Below are 19332 nucleotides of genomic sequence, written 5' to 3' on the forward strand. Positions count from 1 at the left end.
CTGTTGCCTTTCCTCGGTGTTTTTACTCCCCCCGTTTGTCCTCGGCTTGAAGGTAGTGTTTTTATTTTCTCCTTGATCCCATCGGATTGTTCAGGATCACTGCATTGCCACTAATGGAGAAGTCCATTACCTTCGATTGTACCACAGTGTATCAGTCTCTGTGTACATTGTTCTCCTGGTTCTGTTCCTCTTACTCTGCATCACTTCCTGGAGATCATTCCAGTCCCCATGGAATTCCTCCACTTTATTATTCCTTTGAGCACAATAGTATTTCATCACCAACAGATACCACAATTTGTTCAGCCATTCCCCAGTCAATGGGCATCCCCTCATTTTCCAGTTTTTTGCCACCACAAAGAGCAGAGCTATGAATATTCTTGTACAAGTCTTTTTCCTTATTATCTCTTTGGAGTACAAACCCAGCAGTGCTATGGCTGGATCAAAGGGCAGACAGTCTTTTAGCACCCTTTGGGCATAGTTCCAAATTGCCCTCCAGAATGGTTGGATCAATTCACAACTCCACCAACAATGAATTACTGTCCCTACCTTGCCGCATCCCCTCCAGCATTCATTACTTTCCTTCACTGTCATGTTAGCCAATCTACCTTTAGTCTTAAAAAGTCAAAAAGAAGTTAAATGACTTTTCCAAAATTGTATAGTATAGCTCATTAGTGAAGGTGCAAGGACTCTCTCAAGCCATCTCCACTGCACCATATTATTTATAAAACAGAATTCTCTTTAACCTCATATCTCATTTATCTAATGCTTAATTTATTTATTTATTTATTTATTTATTTATTTATTTATTTATCTAATCTACCTTAATACTTTCAATAGTGTGTTGTCTCCAGCACAAATTCCCTCTCTGTGTGCTTAGTCTGGTTTATCCACACTTTCCCGAACTGTATCCTTAATTGCCGTTTTCTTCCTTCTGATAAAGCATATTAAAGATAATTATGTTAGGGCCCAAATTGTCATTAGTAATTAAGATATATCATTATAAAAATGTTGACAAGTTTGTTCCCCTTCTTATTTCTTGTCCTGCCAATACCATTGATGGATGTTTTCAGGATGATGAAACTTAGTTGAATCTCATGTCAAGATTCCTTAAAATTGTTTCTAATTCCTAATTTTTATGTTAAATGAGATAATACTACTCAAAATCTTTTGCCATAATTCTCTGAAGTATTTACAAATCAGTGTTGTCTTTGGGTTTCAAGTCTGAGTGCTTGGAAAGGAGAATAAAATAATTTCTGAGTACTAATACTCAAGTATTTTTTATAATATTCTATAGTATATATATACATATATATATATATATAATTCATTTTACTATTCATCTTTGGGTCACTTGAAATTTTAATTTTTCCACAATTTGTAATTTATTGCCATGATATCATTGATGAAATATTAAAGCTCGTGCAGCAGGATTCAAACAAATGGAGTCAACTAATTTTCTTGAAGAAAAAATGTGGACATTTGAATAGACAGTAGAGACTGCATTAACATGTCTATCCACTATTCCATCCATAGATTTCCATTATTAGAAGCTGGAATAGTTACAGATAAAAACTTAAAGTTCAGGATTCTTACAGAATCAGAGATTGATACATATTTTCTTGCTCTAACTGGGAGGAATTAACACTATGTTAATTGTTTTTTACTAATTGTAATTATTTTCCCTAATCAACCAGCATATTTGATTAAACATCAGTTATTCATCAATAGGTTTTGCTTAAAAGAGGAATCATATATCCTCATTTAAGTAGATTCAATTCTATATAGAGAGGTTTTAGAAAGAAAAAAGAAAAATAAAATAGGTTCCAATAATCTAAACTTTTACAAGCCTCATGACACTGTCAGCTACTTTCATCTAATTCATTTCTTTTTCCCTACCTGCTATTCTATTCCTTTATGTATGACCAGAATATTCATTACTATTTCCACAATATGAAAAATGTATTCATCTAAATTATATTTCAAGGACTTAGCACCAAAATATAGTTGTTCTTAAGGACCCAGGTGCCTGAGTGGAATATCTGAACTAGTACTGATAATGCACCTCATCAATACTATATTATAACTAATAATGTACCTCAACAATAACTATATTATATAATTCATAATTATTTCAGAACACTAGTAAAAATGCAGTTTGGGTTTTATTTTAAAATTTTACCTACCTTTATTCTTTTAAGAAGACATTAGAAAAAACAGTAAAAGAATTACAAATAAGAAGTCACCAAAATATACCTTTCAATGATTATAAGAAGTCACCAAAATATACCTTTCAACATTTTTAGAATAGCCTACAGAACTACCTAACATTCCCAATACAAGTAATAAATTATAAAGCCCATAAATACCACACATGTACACTGCCTAAAATAAATGATTAGCTTTCATATACAGTGGTGACACTAAAACCAGTCTAGAAGCTCTGAGTTGTTTTTCTAGAAATGGTGATTGATTTGCTGATATATACAGATATAGATATATAGATATATATACATACATACATGCATGCATGCATACTCTTTTACCTGGATTCCCTTTTGACAAATAGTGTTAAAGTAAAATTGTTTGACATATACTTCTTTTAACCAACAATTTTAAAAAATAAAACCGAAACCAATAAAGTATTCTATCTCCTGGGTCCCACCATAAAGATATTTGTGGAAGAATAACATTAAATTTCCCCTGTAATTTCAATTTCTGATTGATAGAGAGGCAGCATAGACAAGTCACCAACAAAGCACATTAAGAACACAGTTAGTCATAGCTTATTTTTTTTAAAAACCTTTATCTTCTGTCTTGGAGTCAATACTGTATATTGGCACCAAGGCAGAAGAGCGGTAAGGGCTAGGCAATGGGGGTCAAGTGACTTGCCCAGGGTTACACAGCTGGGAAGTGTCTGAGGCCATATTTAAACCTAGGACCTCCCATCTCTAGGCCTGACTCTCAATCCACTGAGCTACCCAGCTGCCCCCATTGCTTATTTTCTAAGAGTTCATTGAACTATAATAATTTGAGTCAGTAGTAGAGTTACAGTAAATAGATATAATGTACTAAATATAATCATACCTCTTTACAACGTGGAATTTTGCTGTTATCTTTTTCCATTATTATCCATTTCAGAACACTTGGAAGAGATGGATGTTTCCATGTTGGCCAAGGGTTGATGTATCTTCCATCCTTTCCTTTCTGTGACTTAGTTACAGGTTCCTCTAATCTATAGTCTAGTCTGAAGCTTTTTCTGAATGATTTCTCAGCATCATTTCTGCTACATCTGGTTGATTCCTTACATGTTCCCACTTCTTCAGAGAGGCAGCTATTACTTGTTCTAAAATTCTGGCTTTCATTTTGCTTTTCTTCCATATTGTTTGTTGAAGATCTAAAAGTAAAGGGGTAAAATAGTTTAATAGAAAGACAAAAGCACTGGCATAGTTTCTTTATTCAATTCTCTTTTACCACATACTTTCTTCCTCTTCAGAGAAAATGAACAATTGTTATATCCATTTGCCACTGAGTTTCCAAGACATTGTAGAAATTTCTCAGGACTTTCAAAAAGTTAAGATTTTCATGAACTCAAATATTCTTTTTGTAGAATATAATTTTGTATTCCAACATTACTGCTAAGTCGTCTTTTTTTTAATTTTATTTTTGCTCTTCTCCTTCATAATACTACCCTATAGGAGTAGCTAAATGGTTCAGTCAATAGAGAGCCAGCTCTGGAGATGGAAAGTGTTGGGTTTAAATATGGCTTCATACATGTCCCAGTTGTGTGACCCTGGGCAAGTCACTTAACCCCAAATGCCTAATCCTTACTGATCTTCTGTCTTGGAACAGACACTTAGTATCAATTCTAAGATAGAAAGGGTTCAAAAATCAAAAATAATACTACCAAGACAAATCTGGCCTCAGACAAAACTTCCTAGTTATATGACCCTGGGAAAGTCACTTAAACCAGTTTGCCTAGCCCTTGTCCTTCCGTTCTACAGCTGTTACTAGGACAGAAAGTAAGGGTTTAAAAAAATAATAATAATACCAGATTATTCTAGGGTTTGTAATTTCCGAAGGATAAGTATTGCCTCCCAACCCCAGGAGTCATATAAACTATAGCAATCTTTAAATCCTGGCCAGAAGTTTTTTAAAAAAGCAGCACAGCCTATGAGCAGGAAGACAAAAGAAGTTGCAGAGAAGCAGTGGCCCCAATTTTTAAAGAACCAAAATGAAAAGAACTGGCTGTACAGAAAGAATAGCCAAACAAAGAAGAAACAAGAAAGGAGGAAAAACAAGGAAAGCACCAAAAGGAGGGAGGAGCTGCTACAACGGAGAGACAAAGGTAGGTCATTAGGCCACTACAACTTTCATAGAACAGTCAATGGATCAACATTTATTAAGTACCTACTATGTGCCAGGAATTGGGCTATTCAGTGAGGATACAAAGAAGAATAAAAGATGCTTCTAAGACTCAAGGAGGTCATATTTTAATGGAAGTAACAAATAACTACGTCTAGATAAGCTATCTATAGAATAAATTTAAAATTATCAATAAAGGGAAGGCACTAAAATTAAGAAGGATCAGGAAAGTCTACCAGTAGAAGGCAGAATTTTTAGCTGTGAGGAATGCCAGGAGGCAGAGCTGAAGAGGAAGGGCAATCCATGCACAAAGGTCAATCAGTGAAAATGCTCAGAACAAGGAAAGGAAGTGTCTCTGTTTAAAAATAGAGAATTAGGGCTGAAGTTACTGGTTTTACACACTTTTTCAAAAACAGAGAAGTTCCCCCAAAAAGATTCTGTTCTTTCCTTAACTTGCCCTTCCCCATATCTATCCAGGAACAAACTTATAATAAACCCAGCTCATTCCTTTTACCCACATGCTTCCTTTATCCTAATCTGGCTTTAAATATATAAAAGACAAGAATTAGCTAGAAATACGCAAAAATATTTAAAATTGGGAAGAGAGGAAAGCTTCTATCTAAATGTTAGGAATTTGCTGGAGTTCTGAACTAAATGATTAAAGTACTTATTTTTCATGATATATAAACTCCAAAAAATAGTGAAAGAGAGTACCATAGGGACCTCAGTCTCATCATATTGCCCTTAGGCTAAAATCAGCCTAATTGATGTAATGGTGTATAACTAACCAAATCTCCTGAAAAAGAAAAAAAGAAGCTAGAGAGAAAAGGATTATTCCTAAAGAAAATATCCCACTCTAAGCTGTCCCTCTAGGAGGAGATAGGCAAGGCTGGGAAGTATTTGGTACCACTGAGTTTAGCAAGGACTCCTCCAGAAAGCTGAACCACCTAGCCAACTTTATAATCCACAGCAACACACAGAAGTGTTACAAGGCGACCTATCAAAAAGTCTAAGGGAAAACTTGTGTGAGCTATATCACATCAAAGAGATGGCTTTAAAAAAAAATCGGACTGAGAATTATCTCTAAACCATCCTTTTAGGCCACAAAGTAAACTGTTCTTCCTAGTTCATCACCAAACAACCTCTCACAAGAGTGAAGAGACTAACCAGGAGGTTCTGGTTATTATATATGTGCTTTAGAAGGAATATAGCCCATCAAAAGGGGCAAGGCACAAGGCTATGCCAATACCTGATCAATGGGAAAGGATCTATTACATATATAAGGAAAAATACAATATGTTTCTCTTTATATTCTTTTAGAGTTTGGTTTCAGGGGGGAAATGTTTCTACGGATTAACTTAGTACTTTATCTTGTCAGAAAACCAAATTTTTTTTTTGTTTCAATTCACAATAAAGGAAGAAGCTTGCCATTACTGAAAATTTCAGTAGAAAACAGTTCTGTTTCCAATCAAGTTAACTCAAAAATAGAATCCTCTTGTTAGCAATTAAAGAAAAAGAAATTGAAAGGATTAAAGTAGGCAATGAGGAAACTAAACTATCACTCTTTGTAGATGATATGATAGTATACTTAGAGAATCCTAGAAAACCAACTAAAAAGTTAGTAGAAATAATTAAAATTTTAGCAAAGTTGCAGGATACAAAATAAATCCACATAAATCATCAGCATTTCTATATATTTTCAACAAAACTCAGCAGCACGAGTTAGAAAGAGAAACTCCATTTAAAATTACTCTAGACAATATAAAATATTTGGGAATCTATCTGCCAAGTCAAATTCAGGGATTATATGAACACAACCACAAAACACTTTTCACACAAATAAAACTTGATCTAAACAATTGGAAAAACATAAATTGCTCATGAGTGGGATGAACTAATATAAAAATGAAAATCAAACCTAAACTGATTTATTTATTCAATGCCATACCTATCAAACTACCAAAAAAATTTTTTTATAGAATTAGAAAAAAAATATTATAAGTTCATCTGGAAGAACAAAGTATCAAGAATATCAAGGGAACTAATGAAAAAAAAATATAAAGGATGGGGGCCTAGCAGTATCAGATCTTAAACTATACTACAAAGCAGTGACCATCAATATGGTACTGGCTAAGAGATAGAAAGGTAGATCAGGACTAGGGGTAAATGACCTCAGCAAGCTAGTGTTTGATAAACCCAAAGATCTCAAGAATTTACTATTTGACAAAAACTGCTGGGAAAATTAGAAAACAGTATGGGAAAAAATAGGTTTAGATCAACATCTTACACCCTACAACCAAGATAAATTCAAAATTAGGTGAGAATAGAATAGTATACCTGTCAGATCTATGGGGAAGGACAGAACTTAAGATGCAACTAAAATTAGAAAGGAAGCAACAAACTGGGGAAATTTTTTTATAACAAAACTCTCTGACAAGGGTCTAATTTCCCAAATATATAAGGAACTATGTCAAATATACAAGAAATCAAGCCATTCTCCAATTAACAAATGGTCAAAGAATGTGAATAGGCAGTTTTCAGATGAAGAAATCAAAACTATCAATAATCACATGAAAAAGCATTCTAAATCCCTCCTAATTAGAGAAATACAAATCAAAACAACTTTGTGGTACCGCCTCACACCTAGAAGATTGGCCAATATGAAATTAAAGGAAAAAATTAATTTTGGAGGGGATATGACAAAATTGGAGCACTAATACACTGCTGGTGGAGTTGTGAATAGATCCACCATTCTGGAGGGCAATTTGGAATTATGCCCAAAGGGCTTTAAAAGAATGCATACTCCTTGATCCAGCAATAACATTTCTAAGGTTTGTACCCCAAAGAGATAATAAGGAAAAATACTTGTACAAAAATATTCACAGCTGTGCTCTTTGTGGTAACAACAAAATTGAAAAATGAGGGCGTGTCCTTCAATTGGGGAATGGCTGAACAAATTGTGGTATCTGATTGTGAGAGTATTATTCCACTATGAGGAATGATAAACTGCTTGATTTCCATATGAGTTGGAAAGACCTCCACAAACTGATGCAGAGTAAAATGAGCAGACCCAAGAGAACATTGTACACAGAGACTGAAACATTGTGAAAGTATCATATGTAATCAATTGTTACTGATAGCAATGCAATGATCCAGGACAATCCTGAGAGACTTATGAAAAGGAACGCTATCCACATTGAGAAAGAACTGTGGGAGTAGAAATGCAGAAGGAAAATATTTAATTTTTCACTTGTTTATATGGGTATTGGATGTGGGGTTTTGGTTTTTAAAAAATTATTACAAAAATGATTAATATGGAAATAAGTATTGAGTGATAACACATGTACAACCCAGTGGAATTGTTTGTCGGCTCTAGGGAGGAACCATGGAAAAATACTTAAATAAAAATTCAAAAAGAATCTGCTTATTAGTGAAAACTTCAGTAGAAACAGAGTATCCTGTAAGAAAACATTCTTGGCAGCTTTTGAATTTCTCAAATATCACCTTGGGACTCTATATCATTTTGCTGACTATTTCCCATGCCTGGAATGTTCTCCCTCCTCATTGTCACCTCCTTGCTTCCCTTGGTTTCCTTCAAGAGTTAACTAAGGAGTAGCTAGGTGGCTCAGTGAATAGAGAGTCAGACCTGGAGATGGGAAGTCCTGGGTTCAAATCTAGTCTCAGATACTTCCTACCTATGTGACCCTGGGCAAGTCACTTACTTCCCATTGCCTAGCCCTTACTGATCTTCTGCCTTGAAACCAATACACAGGATTGAGTGTATGAAATCTTAGCTTCTGTAAGCAGTCTTTCTGGGTCCTGTCTCTTGTCCTTCCTCCACTGCTAGTTTCTTTACTCTAATTATTCCTAATTTTATATGTATGTATGTAGGTAGGTAGGTAGGTAGGTCTTGTGCATACATAGTAGTTTGCCTGTTATCTTCTGGTCAAAAGAGGGCAAAACACAAACAAGCATACACAAAGGATTTGGTAGAGGAATACATTCAGTGCAACAATGATACAAATAGGAACAGAAAGGGCAAGGAGGATGTATAAGAGGGAAGGAATGTTGAGGGAGGAACCAATCATAAACAAAACAGACGTTAAGCTTAAAATGAGTTGCTCTGAAGGCAGGAACTATTTTTGGCTTCTTTGTATCCCCAGAGTTTAGCATAGTGCCTGGTACCCAGTAAAAGTAAGTAGTTAATAAATGTTTTTTGTCTTGACAACTATGTAAGTTAAATTAAGATATTTTCATTTTTTTGCCTGATTGCTGGAATTGAAAATACCAAATTCATTACCTAGTTGTGATAATCATTTATTTTCAGGTATAGTATATTTACCCTCCTTCATTTCTTGTAGATAGATTCCACTCTCTTTTATACCTAAGGTACTTTTTACATAGTATGCTAGCTTGCCTCCACAAAATCCTACTCATTGCAGCATGAAGACGACCCTCCAGCAGTAGAAAAGTCCTCATAGTGTCTATCACAAAGCAATCCTGGTAATAGACTAAGTCTATTGTCCAAGAGCCAACTTAGGTAAATAGAGGATAATCAAAAACAAGTTCACCACCACAAGATTAATTCCTTGGCTCTGGAAAAGCATGAAACAATGAAAAATGTTTAAATGATCCTTGGTGCTTTTTCAGTTTGCTTTTGGCAGCTTTTTTTTTTTTCAGTTTGCTTCCATGGTGGCTGGAGAAAGGGCAAGGGAATAGAAAAAAAGGTAACTACGGATAAGTACTGCAGTTTATATATGTTTATGCTACATATAAACATGAAATTAGATGGTGGTCCTCTAAATGTAAGATATTTGGAATATGACCAATGAGACAACTAACACTTAGAAGAATTGGACCATACTGATATTGAGAATATTATAATAAATGAAAGAAATCTAGAAGCCAAAAAGATGCTTCTTCAAAGAAGGGGGTGGAGTTCCCAAAAAAGCAGTTCATTCTCCTTGCCAAGCAGAGAGAAAAGAAAAGTAAAGCCTACACTGATTTAGAATACAAACACACTTGGATCACACTACAAAGAATTATAGCAGATAATTATTAATAATAGCTAGCATTTATACAGCACTTTAAGGTTTGAAAAGTGTTTTGCATGTTATCTCAGTTGATCCTCAGAGCAACCCTGTGAAGTGGGTGCTATAATTATTATTATTCCCATTTTACACCTGGGGAAACTTAGACTAATAAAAGTTAACTGACCTGCCCAGGATCACACAACTAATAAGTTTCTGAGGTAGGATTCAAACTCAAGCCTTCTTGATTCTAAATCCAACATTTTATCCACTATGCCACACATAACTATAATATATAACTAATAGAGTTTGAAAAGAATTTGCAGCTATGAAGAGCTTATATTTCCATTTATTCTCTAACACAGTAAAAAAACAAAGTATTCATTAACCTGAGACAAATGTTACTCTGGGAATACCTTTGTCATCATTATAGATCCAAAGAGCTACATAAGGCTACAAAGAACCAGTCCTAGTGTTTGAATTCTATTTCACTGCTCTAATTCGACTCCCAAGTGACATATACTCTACTACATTTCCTAAAGCAATCACTAAACCTTAATTTCTTAGTGAAATGATACAGAGCTGCCTCAAGAGTTTATAAGTATATTGTAGAAAAAAAGTTGTTGGATATGATCAAAATCAGTTGACAGCTAGAATTCTGTGTTTAATTCTGGACCCAATATTTTAGAATTGGATATTGACAAACTAAAACTCATCCAAAAGAAGGCAGCCAATTTGGTCATGGAAGCCAGGCAGCTGAGAATTCCATGAATTGACTAACCTCAGTTTGGATCTGAGAAATTTAGATGAGACATATGCTGAAGGACTTTAAATAAAGGATCACAGAATGTAGAACTAGAAGAACCTTTAAGGATCATTTCAAATTTCCTCATTTTACAAAATGATCCGCAAGGAAGTTAACTGATTTGGTTAATGTCACAGAGGTAGTAACAAAGATGGGATTTTAAATCTAGAATTTTTTTCCAAAACCTGATCTTTTGTCTTAATATTGATAATAAGTGTTGGTTCCAAGGCAGAAGGCTGGTAAGGCTAGGAAACTGGGGTCAAGTGACTTACCTAGGGTCACACAGATAGGAATTGTCAGAAGCTACATTTGAACCCAAGCCCTCTCATCTCCAGGTCTGGTTCTCTATCTACTGAGCCACCTGCCTTCCCCAACCCTAGCATTTTTCAAAAGTCTCAATTAGTTCAAGATTTTAACCTCCTTGAACTATTATTAAGAGATCATGTCACTCTTGCAATCATCCTAGTTGTGAGATTTAAAATGGTTGAGGTCTTAAACTGTAGTGAGTTAAAATGGTGGAAGATATAAATTGTGATAGATATGAGAGGGTGAGTAATTTTAATTAATAATACAATGAGTAATCAAAGAAAGAGAGAGAGAGTAAGAAAGGAATAAGTATGAAGGGCCTCAAGCCAATATGGCCTAGACCTGAGTCTTAAGGGAGAGAATCAGTCAGTCCATTTTTTAACACTCACCACAAGGTCTGCCTAAACAAGGATTCTAGTGACACCAGGCCAGCTCCATCTCAGCTGACTTCACCAGAGAGCCTTCCAGTGAGACCTCCGTAGAGATTGTCCTCCAAGAGCTTCCCTTCTCCAGAGCCTCTCTCAAGAGATTCTTCCCAAGCGATCCTCATCAGAGACCCTCCGAAAGGATTTCTCCAAAAGGCTATATATCCTCAAGAGATTCTGCTTTTTCTTATATAGGGGTTTTTCTCCCATGTCACTTCCCCTAAGTCCCTACATCTACCAATCACTGTAGACACTTTCCAAAGGACTGCCCATCTGAATTCCTGCTAAGTCGACAAATCTCCTCAGTAAGTCTGAATCAGAAAAAATGCTGCTGTGTCGACCAAATCTCCTCAGTAAGTCTATATTAAGAATTTCAAGTGTACTAGAGCAACTCAACCTTCATGGGAAGGACCATTCCAAATATTATTAACTACTCCAACATCTATAAAGATTGGAGAAAGGGACTCTTGGATTCACTGCTCACATGTGAAGAAAGCATCTTCTGCTGAGACTGATTGACTGTATCCTATCATATGAATTGGAGATAATAATCCATAGACAAATGGATGTTTTTTAAGAACATATTGAATTACTGATTTTTTCCTTATTTTTATTATTTCTTTTCTTTATTTTGATTAGAATATTTGATTTTTTCTCATTTTTTGTACTGAAGGTACACATAATTAATATTAATTTTTTCCCTGCAGTAATAGAAGTTAATATATATTCTTGCTATAATATCAATATATACCTAAAAGCTTAAAACTATGGGAACCTGCCATTTATTGATAAAATATTATAGGACTGTGATTAATGTTTATGTATGATTCCAGAAAAAGGGACAAAAAACAAGGAGCACAGACTTAACCTGAATAGTGCCAAAAAGAGCACACAGGAAATACTAATGTGAGACTCGAGGTTGCGACGCTTGACATACATTAAGTCGTAGGACTTCCTTGTATCTACACTCTCTGCAAAGTACTCATACAAGTACAAAGTTTGACTATCATGCTGGCTCCCTATATCCCTGAGAATGACAAAAAAATCAGATGAGGGAATGACATTTCCCCATCAAAATAGAATTCTAATTCTTCTCTTCTTACATTATTGCAACTTCCTGTAGTCTTGGCTACAAATGACTAAGTGAAATATTACTGCATTCTGTCCTACATACTTGTGGGATAGAAATTACTTTAAACTGGACCTATACAAGGCCTATTTTGAATTTTTCTTATGTTTTTGATTATTTTTCTCTTCTTTTGATAATTGACTCATACACCCCCATAACTCAACACTGCATTCTGAGTTGAACTGAATGTTTTTTAATGCCTACTTCGGGGGGGGGGGTTGTATTTTAATTTAAAATCTAAGAATTTTTGAATTTTGAGATTGTATTTTTATAAAAATCCAAGAATTTTGATTTTTTGTTTAAGATTGTACTTTTATAAAAAAAATTCAAGATTTGATTTTGTTCGAGAAAAGATCTTCAAGAAAGAAGCTTGAAACTTTTATATCCAGAGAATGAACTGTTGCAGAAAGATGCCAGAAAACTTACACTTCATCAAGAAGATCAAGAATGAACTTTGTATATGATTGATTGAACTGAACTTTGATTGAACATTTATAGTAAATGTACACATTTATGCCAAAAGGGACTGCCCCTGATTTGGTTTTCTGTCAATGCACCCAGCAAAACATTGGTTTTGCTTTCTTTTCTTTTCTATTTCCTCCCTCACTATTCTAATTTCTCTTAGAAAATTGAATATTGTGTATATCTATAGTTAGAAGTGCATTTAGAACTACAAAATGATTATGTTAAATGATCAATGGGGAGACTAGTCTCCCAATGATCATCAGGGGGGATTGTAAACCTTAAAATTTCCCAGACCGTACTTTATAAGATTGGATTAAGACCATTCCCCATTTGGGCAGTGAACTCTACTTAAAGCAGGAATGTGAGAATTCTACTTTACCTACTTGGGTCTGCCCTAGGGGAAGATAAAGTTGTAAACTCTTTTCTGAACAATGAAAAGTACTTAAACCCATACTTTTCTTAAGCTAAGTACCTATAAAGGTCAAGCAACTTGTGAATTTACAAGGAACAAAGAACTGGAAAACTCACTCAGAGCTTTCCTGGTGTGAATTACTCAAAAATCCACACCTTATTAGGTGTGGACTAAGAATGGGCAGTCCTTTAGAAACATCTACAGTGATTGGTAGATGTAAGGACTTAGGGGAGGTGACAGAGGAAATTTTGCCCTTAAAAATAAGAGCTCAGAGAAGAGCTGGGAAGTCATTCTGAAACATTCAGATTGGAGAGACTCATTCTGAGGAGACTGATTCTGAAACATTCAGATGGAGGAGGGAGCTGGTGAAAGCAGCTGAGATGCTGCTGGCCTGGTGTCATTAGAAATCCTTACTTAGACAGACCTTATGGTGAGTTATAAAAAACTGACTGATTTCTCTTTTAAGACTCAGGTCTAGGCCATATTGGCTTGAGGCCCTTCATTCTTTTTCCTTTCCTCTCTCTCTTTCTTTGATTACTCATTGTATTGTTAATTAAAATCTCTATAAAACCCAATTGACTTGGGTATTTGAATAATTGGGAATATTTCCCTGGCGACCACCTTATATTTGATTTTAAACCCAAGACACTGTAGTGAAACATATTTCTGCGGTCAAATTTACTCACCCTCTCTTATATCTATCACAATTTATATCTTCCACTATTTTAATCACTACAGTTTAAGACCTCAACCATTTTAAATCTCACAAGGATTTGAGACCAGCAGTGCAGTGGGTAGAGTGCCAGGTCTGAAGACAAGAACACTCACCTTCCTGAATTCAAATCTGGTCTTAAGACACTTACCAGATGGGTAGCTCTAGGCAAGTCACTTAATCCTGTTGACCACAGTTTCCTCATCTATAAAATGAGCTAGAGAAGGAAATGGCAAACCACCCCAGTAGCTTTGCCAAGAAAACCTCAAATAGGGTCACAAAGAGACACAACTAAATCCACAAAATAATAACCTCTAACTTCAGAGCCTGGGGCTTGTTCTATTCATTTAAACAATTTATCTGATTAAGTTAAACCCACTTTTCTATCTTATTCACATTGTTGATTGATGCAATACCAAAGAATCTCTCATGATGTCAAGGATCTGAACTTACATAATTATAATACATGCCAAAACATACAAATTCTTCCCAATCAACAGATGAAAATATTTCTATAAATATTACAGTAGGCCAAGTTTTCTCTTTTCCTTTCTTAAGATTTAAATTTTAACAGAATTCTAGTCATTAGTAACATAAAATTTAATCTTTTATGTTTTAATGAAATTGAAGACTATAAATGTTTTAATTTCAGTACTAGAATAGGCATCTGTAAACTGGACAGGGCAAAAGACTAGGAACTGAGATTTATTAAGGTCAGTGAGGGTATACTAGGAAATCATCTAAGCTTACCAAGGTGTGACAATCAAGGATCTTGGAGGAACCAAGGAAGAAGGAGACTCCAAGTAAAGAGGCCTGGACTCTCAGAGAAGGTAATAGGCAAGAAGCAGATTCTAGGAAAAGGACCAAGGACAGAATCACAGGATCCAATACAAATCCATCTATGGGACCCACCTGCATTATGATTACTGATCCAAGGACAAAGGGTAAATAGCCTCTGCCCAGATTTAATACTGCTTGATGGTGTGGGTAAATAAATGTAGGCAAGAAGCCACAGAAAGGAAAATTTTTGGTGCTATAATAATACTGAAAATACTCTGTCAGTGGAAAATCATGGGCAGCTATAAGGCAGAAGAGCAAGTGCCAGGACCCAAGTAGTTATAAAAGTTACAGAGATTTCTTAAATAAGACAAGGAGATGTTCATACAACTCATTATTATTCCTAAATCTCATAAATAATCATGTTAGGCAACAAAAAGATTTGGTAGCTACCAATAGTTTCATCTTGTACTACAGGAAAACCAAGTTTGGTCAAAACATTCAGGTTGAAGGTGTTTTGTATAATCAATGAAATAATAAACCCTTTATACATACACATTTATTCAATTTAGGTATTCAGGCCTCAAAATGCAGCAAGGACTGCAAAAACTAGTGCTTTTAGTACACATGAAAATTCAATTGTTGGCAAGGTCATAATTTTGGAATTATATTAGATAACCAACTTTATAATCCCTTCTTACTCTACAATTCTGTGGTTCTTTTTGGCCAAATTAATCATCAACAATCCTTAAAATAGTTACCCAGAAGCTTTTGGTAAATATTAGAAACAAATATGAAATAGGACATTTTTTAAAACTTCTTAGAAAAACAAGATGTCATAATAGATAGAGAAAGTTGGCATCAGAAACAGAACAACTTCCTTTGAGGACTCATTTCTGACTGTGAGACCTATAAATTTCTGAAGAATTAATTAATTGAATAAAAAATTATTAACATCACATGAGACCTAAAAATCAAGAAAACCACTACCCAAAAAATACCTTTTGGATCTATGTAAAGAAGAGTTCATAACTAAACAATAGATAAAATGGCTAATATAAAATTGAAAAGCTTTTGCACAAACAAATGTAAAAGTTAAATTAGTACCTAAAAAGGTCAAGTAACTTACAAAAAGACAAACTTAACAAAGAGGTGTGAAGTACTCAGAAGATATAAACTAACCAGAGAAGGTGAGAACCAAAGAAGATGAGAACTAAGAATGGGCAGTCCTGGAAAAAAGCGTCTGCTGTGATTGGTAGACGTGAAAATTTAGGGAAGGTGACATAAGAGAAAATTTCTTTAAAAGGAAGGGGTAAAAAGTCAGCTGAGTTGAGTTGAGTTAGATTCTGAACTCAGTTCAGGAGATTCAGTGAAGGACTGAAGCTTGCTTAGAGACGGTCTTGTGGTGAGTAATAAGACTGACTCCCTCTCCCTTAGGCTCAGGGAGGCCTCTTTGGCCAAGGTCTTTAACTACTTCTTGGCTCAGCCTGAGCCAGAGCAGTTTAAAATAATTCTCTCTCATCCTCATTCACTCATTCTCTCTCTCTCTCTCTCTCTCTCTCTCTCTCTCTCTCTCTCTCTCCTTCTCCCTCTCCCTCTCCCCCTCCCTTAATTCTTTCTCTCTTTATTAATTAAAATCTCCATAGATCCCAGCTGACTTGGGTATTTTCATATTTAGGAATTTCCCATGGCGACCACTTATTTAGATATTAAGTCAAAACAGTAAAATTATCCTTATAGTTTTTGCATTTACACAAATCAAATGTAATAAAAATCAGAAGAGAAATAGGTGAGTAGGGGAAAAAATCTTTGCCATAAATGTCTCTGGGAAAACTTTAATTTTCAAGACACAAAGAACTGATTCACATTTGTACTTGTTACTTGAAAATAAAAATATAATAAACTAATGATATAATAAAACATTAAACAATAAATAATAAAAGATAACAAACTAATAATATAAAAAGATAAACAGCATTCAAAAGAAATAGGAAGATATTCAAATACTCAAGTGAAGATACCCAAATACTCAAACAATATCTCATACCAAAGCCCAGTTTTTTCAGCATCTTTTGTCAAATACTGAATTCTTTCCCCAATATTTATACCTTCCCCACAAGATTTCACATATAGTAGCTTCACAGATGATTGATTATCTACACTTTGTGGAGGACTATATTAGCATCAATTTGAAAGTTCCCCTCTATCTCACAGATTGCAATCTAACTATGCCTATCCCATCATGTATGAAATCTGGTCCATATTTTCCCATAAGTTCAACACAGTGGGTCTACCCAACACCCTGAAGGCCTTCCTGGTTCTCTCTTGGAATTTCAAAGGTACTTTGGGAGTAATCTGGAAATCCATTTAGCATCCCCTTCCCTCATTGATTAGCCCATCTATCACATAAATTCCCATGATATCTTCTTCTACTTTACTTATATTGCAAGTTGCTTGTTGCTTATATGTTGCAGCTTGTCCATTACCACCCCACTGCCCTTTATGTGAGAGCAATATTTTAATTATTTTAATTTCATATTTTTAATCTGTAGCTGAAAGAAATAACAAAATCATGCAAAATAGATCCACTACAAATTTATGATATCTAATATACTGGATCACTGCAAAAGCTAATATTCCATATTTGATTCTTTATCTCAGAATAGAGGTGGTTCTAAGTTATTTCTTCATTCTGCAAGCCACACAAACCATCCCTTACTTTTTTGCCAGTTGAGAATCTATTTCTTGATAAATATAGTAAATAAAAAATCTAATTAATCTTACCTCCTTCTTAGTCCTCATCTGTCTTTACTTCTCTGGATATGGCTGATCATCTTTTCTCCTATCTATTCTCTTCCTGCTGGGCTTTCTTAACTATTTTTTTCTCTTAGTTCTCCTTCTACCTTTCTGACCACTCCTCAGTCTTTTTTTTTTTACTAGATCTTTATTTATGTCACACCTCCTAACTGTGAGTGTATCCCCAGGCTCTGTCTGCCAATATCTTCCCTTTGCTATATATACTCTCACTTGATAATCTCAACAACTTTGACAGGTTCAATTAGCATCTCTCTGCAGATGATTTTAAGTTCTGGAATCCAGACCTATTCTCTCTCTGGAGCTACCAGCTCACATGATCAACTACCTACTGGCCATTTCAAACTAGACATTTCATATATTCATGTAAAACTCAACCTGTTCAAAACAGAACTCATTATCTTTCCCCCAAAACCCATCTTTCTTACAAATTTCCCTGTTAATGTCACCATTCTCTCAGCTACCCGGACTCACAACTTCAGTGACTTGATATCCTCAATTCCTCAGGCTTTCTCTTCCCACTTACCTAATCAGTTGTTAAATCTCATCATTTCTATATCTATAACACTTCTCCTATTTGTCCTCTATTCTCAAAGCACCCAACCACCAGTCCTCTCATCTGAATGACTGCAAGAGCCTCCTGATTGGTTTCCCTGCTTTAATCATGTCCCTCCTTCATTCTAATCCATCCTTCATGAAGATAATAATTTTCCCAAAGAACAAGTCTGACCCTATAACTCCATGCTCAATGATAAATAAAAAACTACCAGTGACTAATAATTGTCTGCTGTTTTACATATTACAAAAAATGTCCCCTATGAGGAGATTCTTTTCTCATTTTTTAAATTATGTAATATAACTACCACATTTAAACTGCTTTCAATGACTATAGAGAATTTTGATTCAGAAATCTTAATAAAGGAATTATGTAGATTAAATAGGCTTATATTTAAATGAGTATGATTATGTTTTCTGCATTTTGGTCATAATTCTGGTCACAACCAAATTATCATACTCATTGGTCTCTTTTGAAGGATTTGATTAGACTTGGAATTTGATTGACTTTGTTAAGCCTAACTTTTTTTTTTAATCAAAAGTAGTACTTCTTCACTTCTATCCTAGAAAGTTTTGTTTTTATTTATTCTAGACTCATTTATTGAATAATGGGGAAAACCTATTTCATAGTTTCAAATAGCTTTTACTTATGTTTATGGAGGAAAATTACCCTTTTAGCATGAAAAGCATTTCAAAATCTGGATCCCATTAAATTTTCAGTACTTTTACATCCTCTCCACATATTCTAAGATCCAGTCATATTAGCTCATTTGCTGTTCCTCAGAAACAATACAATCTCTCTGCCTTTGTGCTGGCCATCACCATGCCTAGAATATTCTTCTACCCAGGTCTTCCCTGACCCTTGACTGAGCTATTAGTCTATTCCCCTCTAAGATGATTTTCCACCTCTTCAGTATATGTCATATACAGTATATTTCTAAATATGTGCATGTCATCTCCATTAGAATGTAAGCTCTCTGAGAGAAGAACCTTTTTTTTTATTTTTGTCTTCTACTTCCCCAGCATTTACTTCCTGTCTTAGAATCAATACTAAGTATTGGTTTCAAGACAGAAGACCAATAAGGGGTAGGCAATGGGAGTTAAGTGACTTATCCAGGGTCACACAGTTAGAAGTGTCTGAGGCCAGATTTGAATGCAAGACTTCTATAAGAGTTAAATTAATATCCAATACTTCAAGTATTACATTTTTTAATAGAATCATGTGACTATGTTTTCTACCTGCTCAAAATGCTTGCTCCACCAAAGTTGTCGACAGGAAGGAAAAGAGCACTAAACACGGAACTCCACCCAATTTATATCCTGTTTATGTCAGCAAATAATGGCAGGAAATGAGTGGGGTTCTGGGAATCATAGTTTTTGCTGGGAATCATAGTTTTTAGGGTAACAGATTCTCATTTCACATTCCCCCTGAGATCCTTTGGAAGACTAGTCTCTCCAATGTATCTTGTAAAGGGAACTGTCCCCAATTGACTTTTTGTCAATGGGCCTAGCAAACATTGCTTTTGCTTTCTCTCTTCTA

General features: G+C 34.9%; 1 protein-coding gene across 2 annotated transcripts in view; it reads right to left on the reverse strand.

Annotated features, from left to right (window-relative positions):
* The window catches only part of NAPEPLD (N-acyl phosphatidylethanolamine phospholipase D), a 68975-nt gene that overhangs the window by 23328 nt on the left and 26315 nt on the right, over window positions 1-19332 (reverse strand). For both annotated transcript variants that reach the window (XM_007504060.2, XM_001371223.4), the window contains exon 2: window positions 3085-3394. In XM_007504060.2, the coding sequence (XP_007504122.1) occupies window positions 3085-3394 (310 nt within the window). The remainder of the gene's footprint in view (window positions 1-3084; window positions 3395-19332) is intronic.

Source organism: Monodelphis domestica, chromosome 5 (assembly GCF_027887165.1).
Source record: "Monodelphis domestica isolate mMonDom1 chromosome 5, mMonDom1.pri, whole genome shotgun sequence".
In the NCBI taxonomy this organism is placed as follows: Eukaryota; Metazoa; Chordata; class Mammalia; order Didelphimorphia; family Didelphidae; genus Monodelphis; species Monodelphis domestica.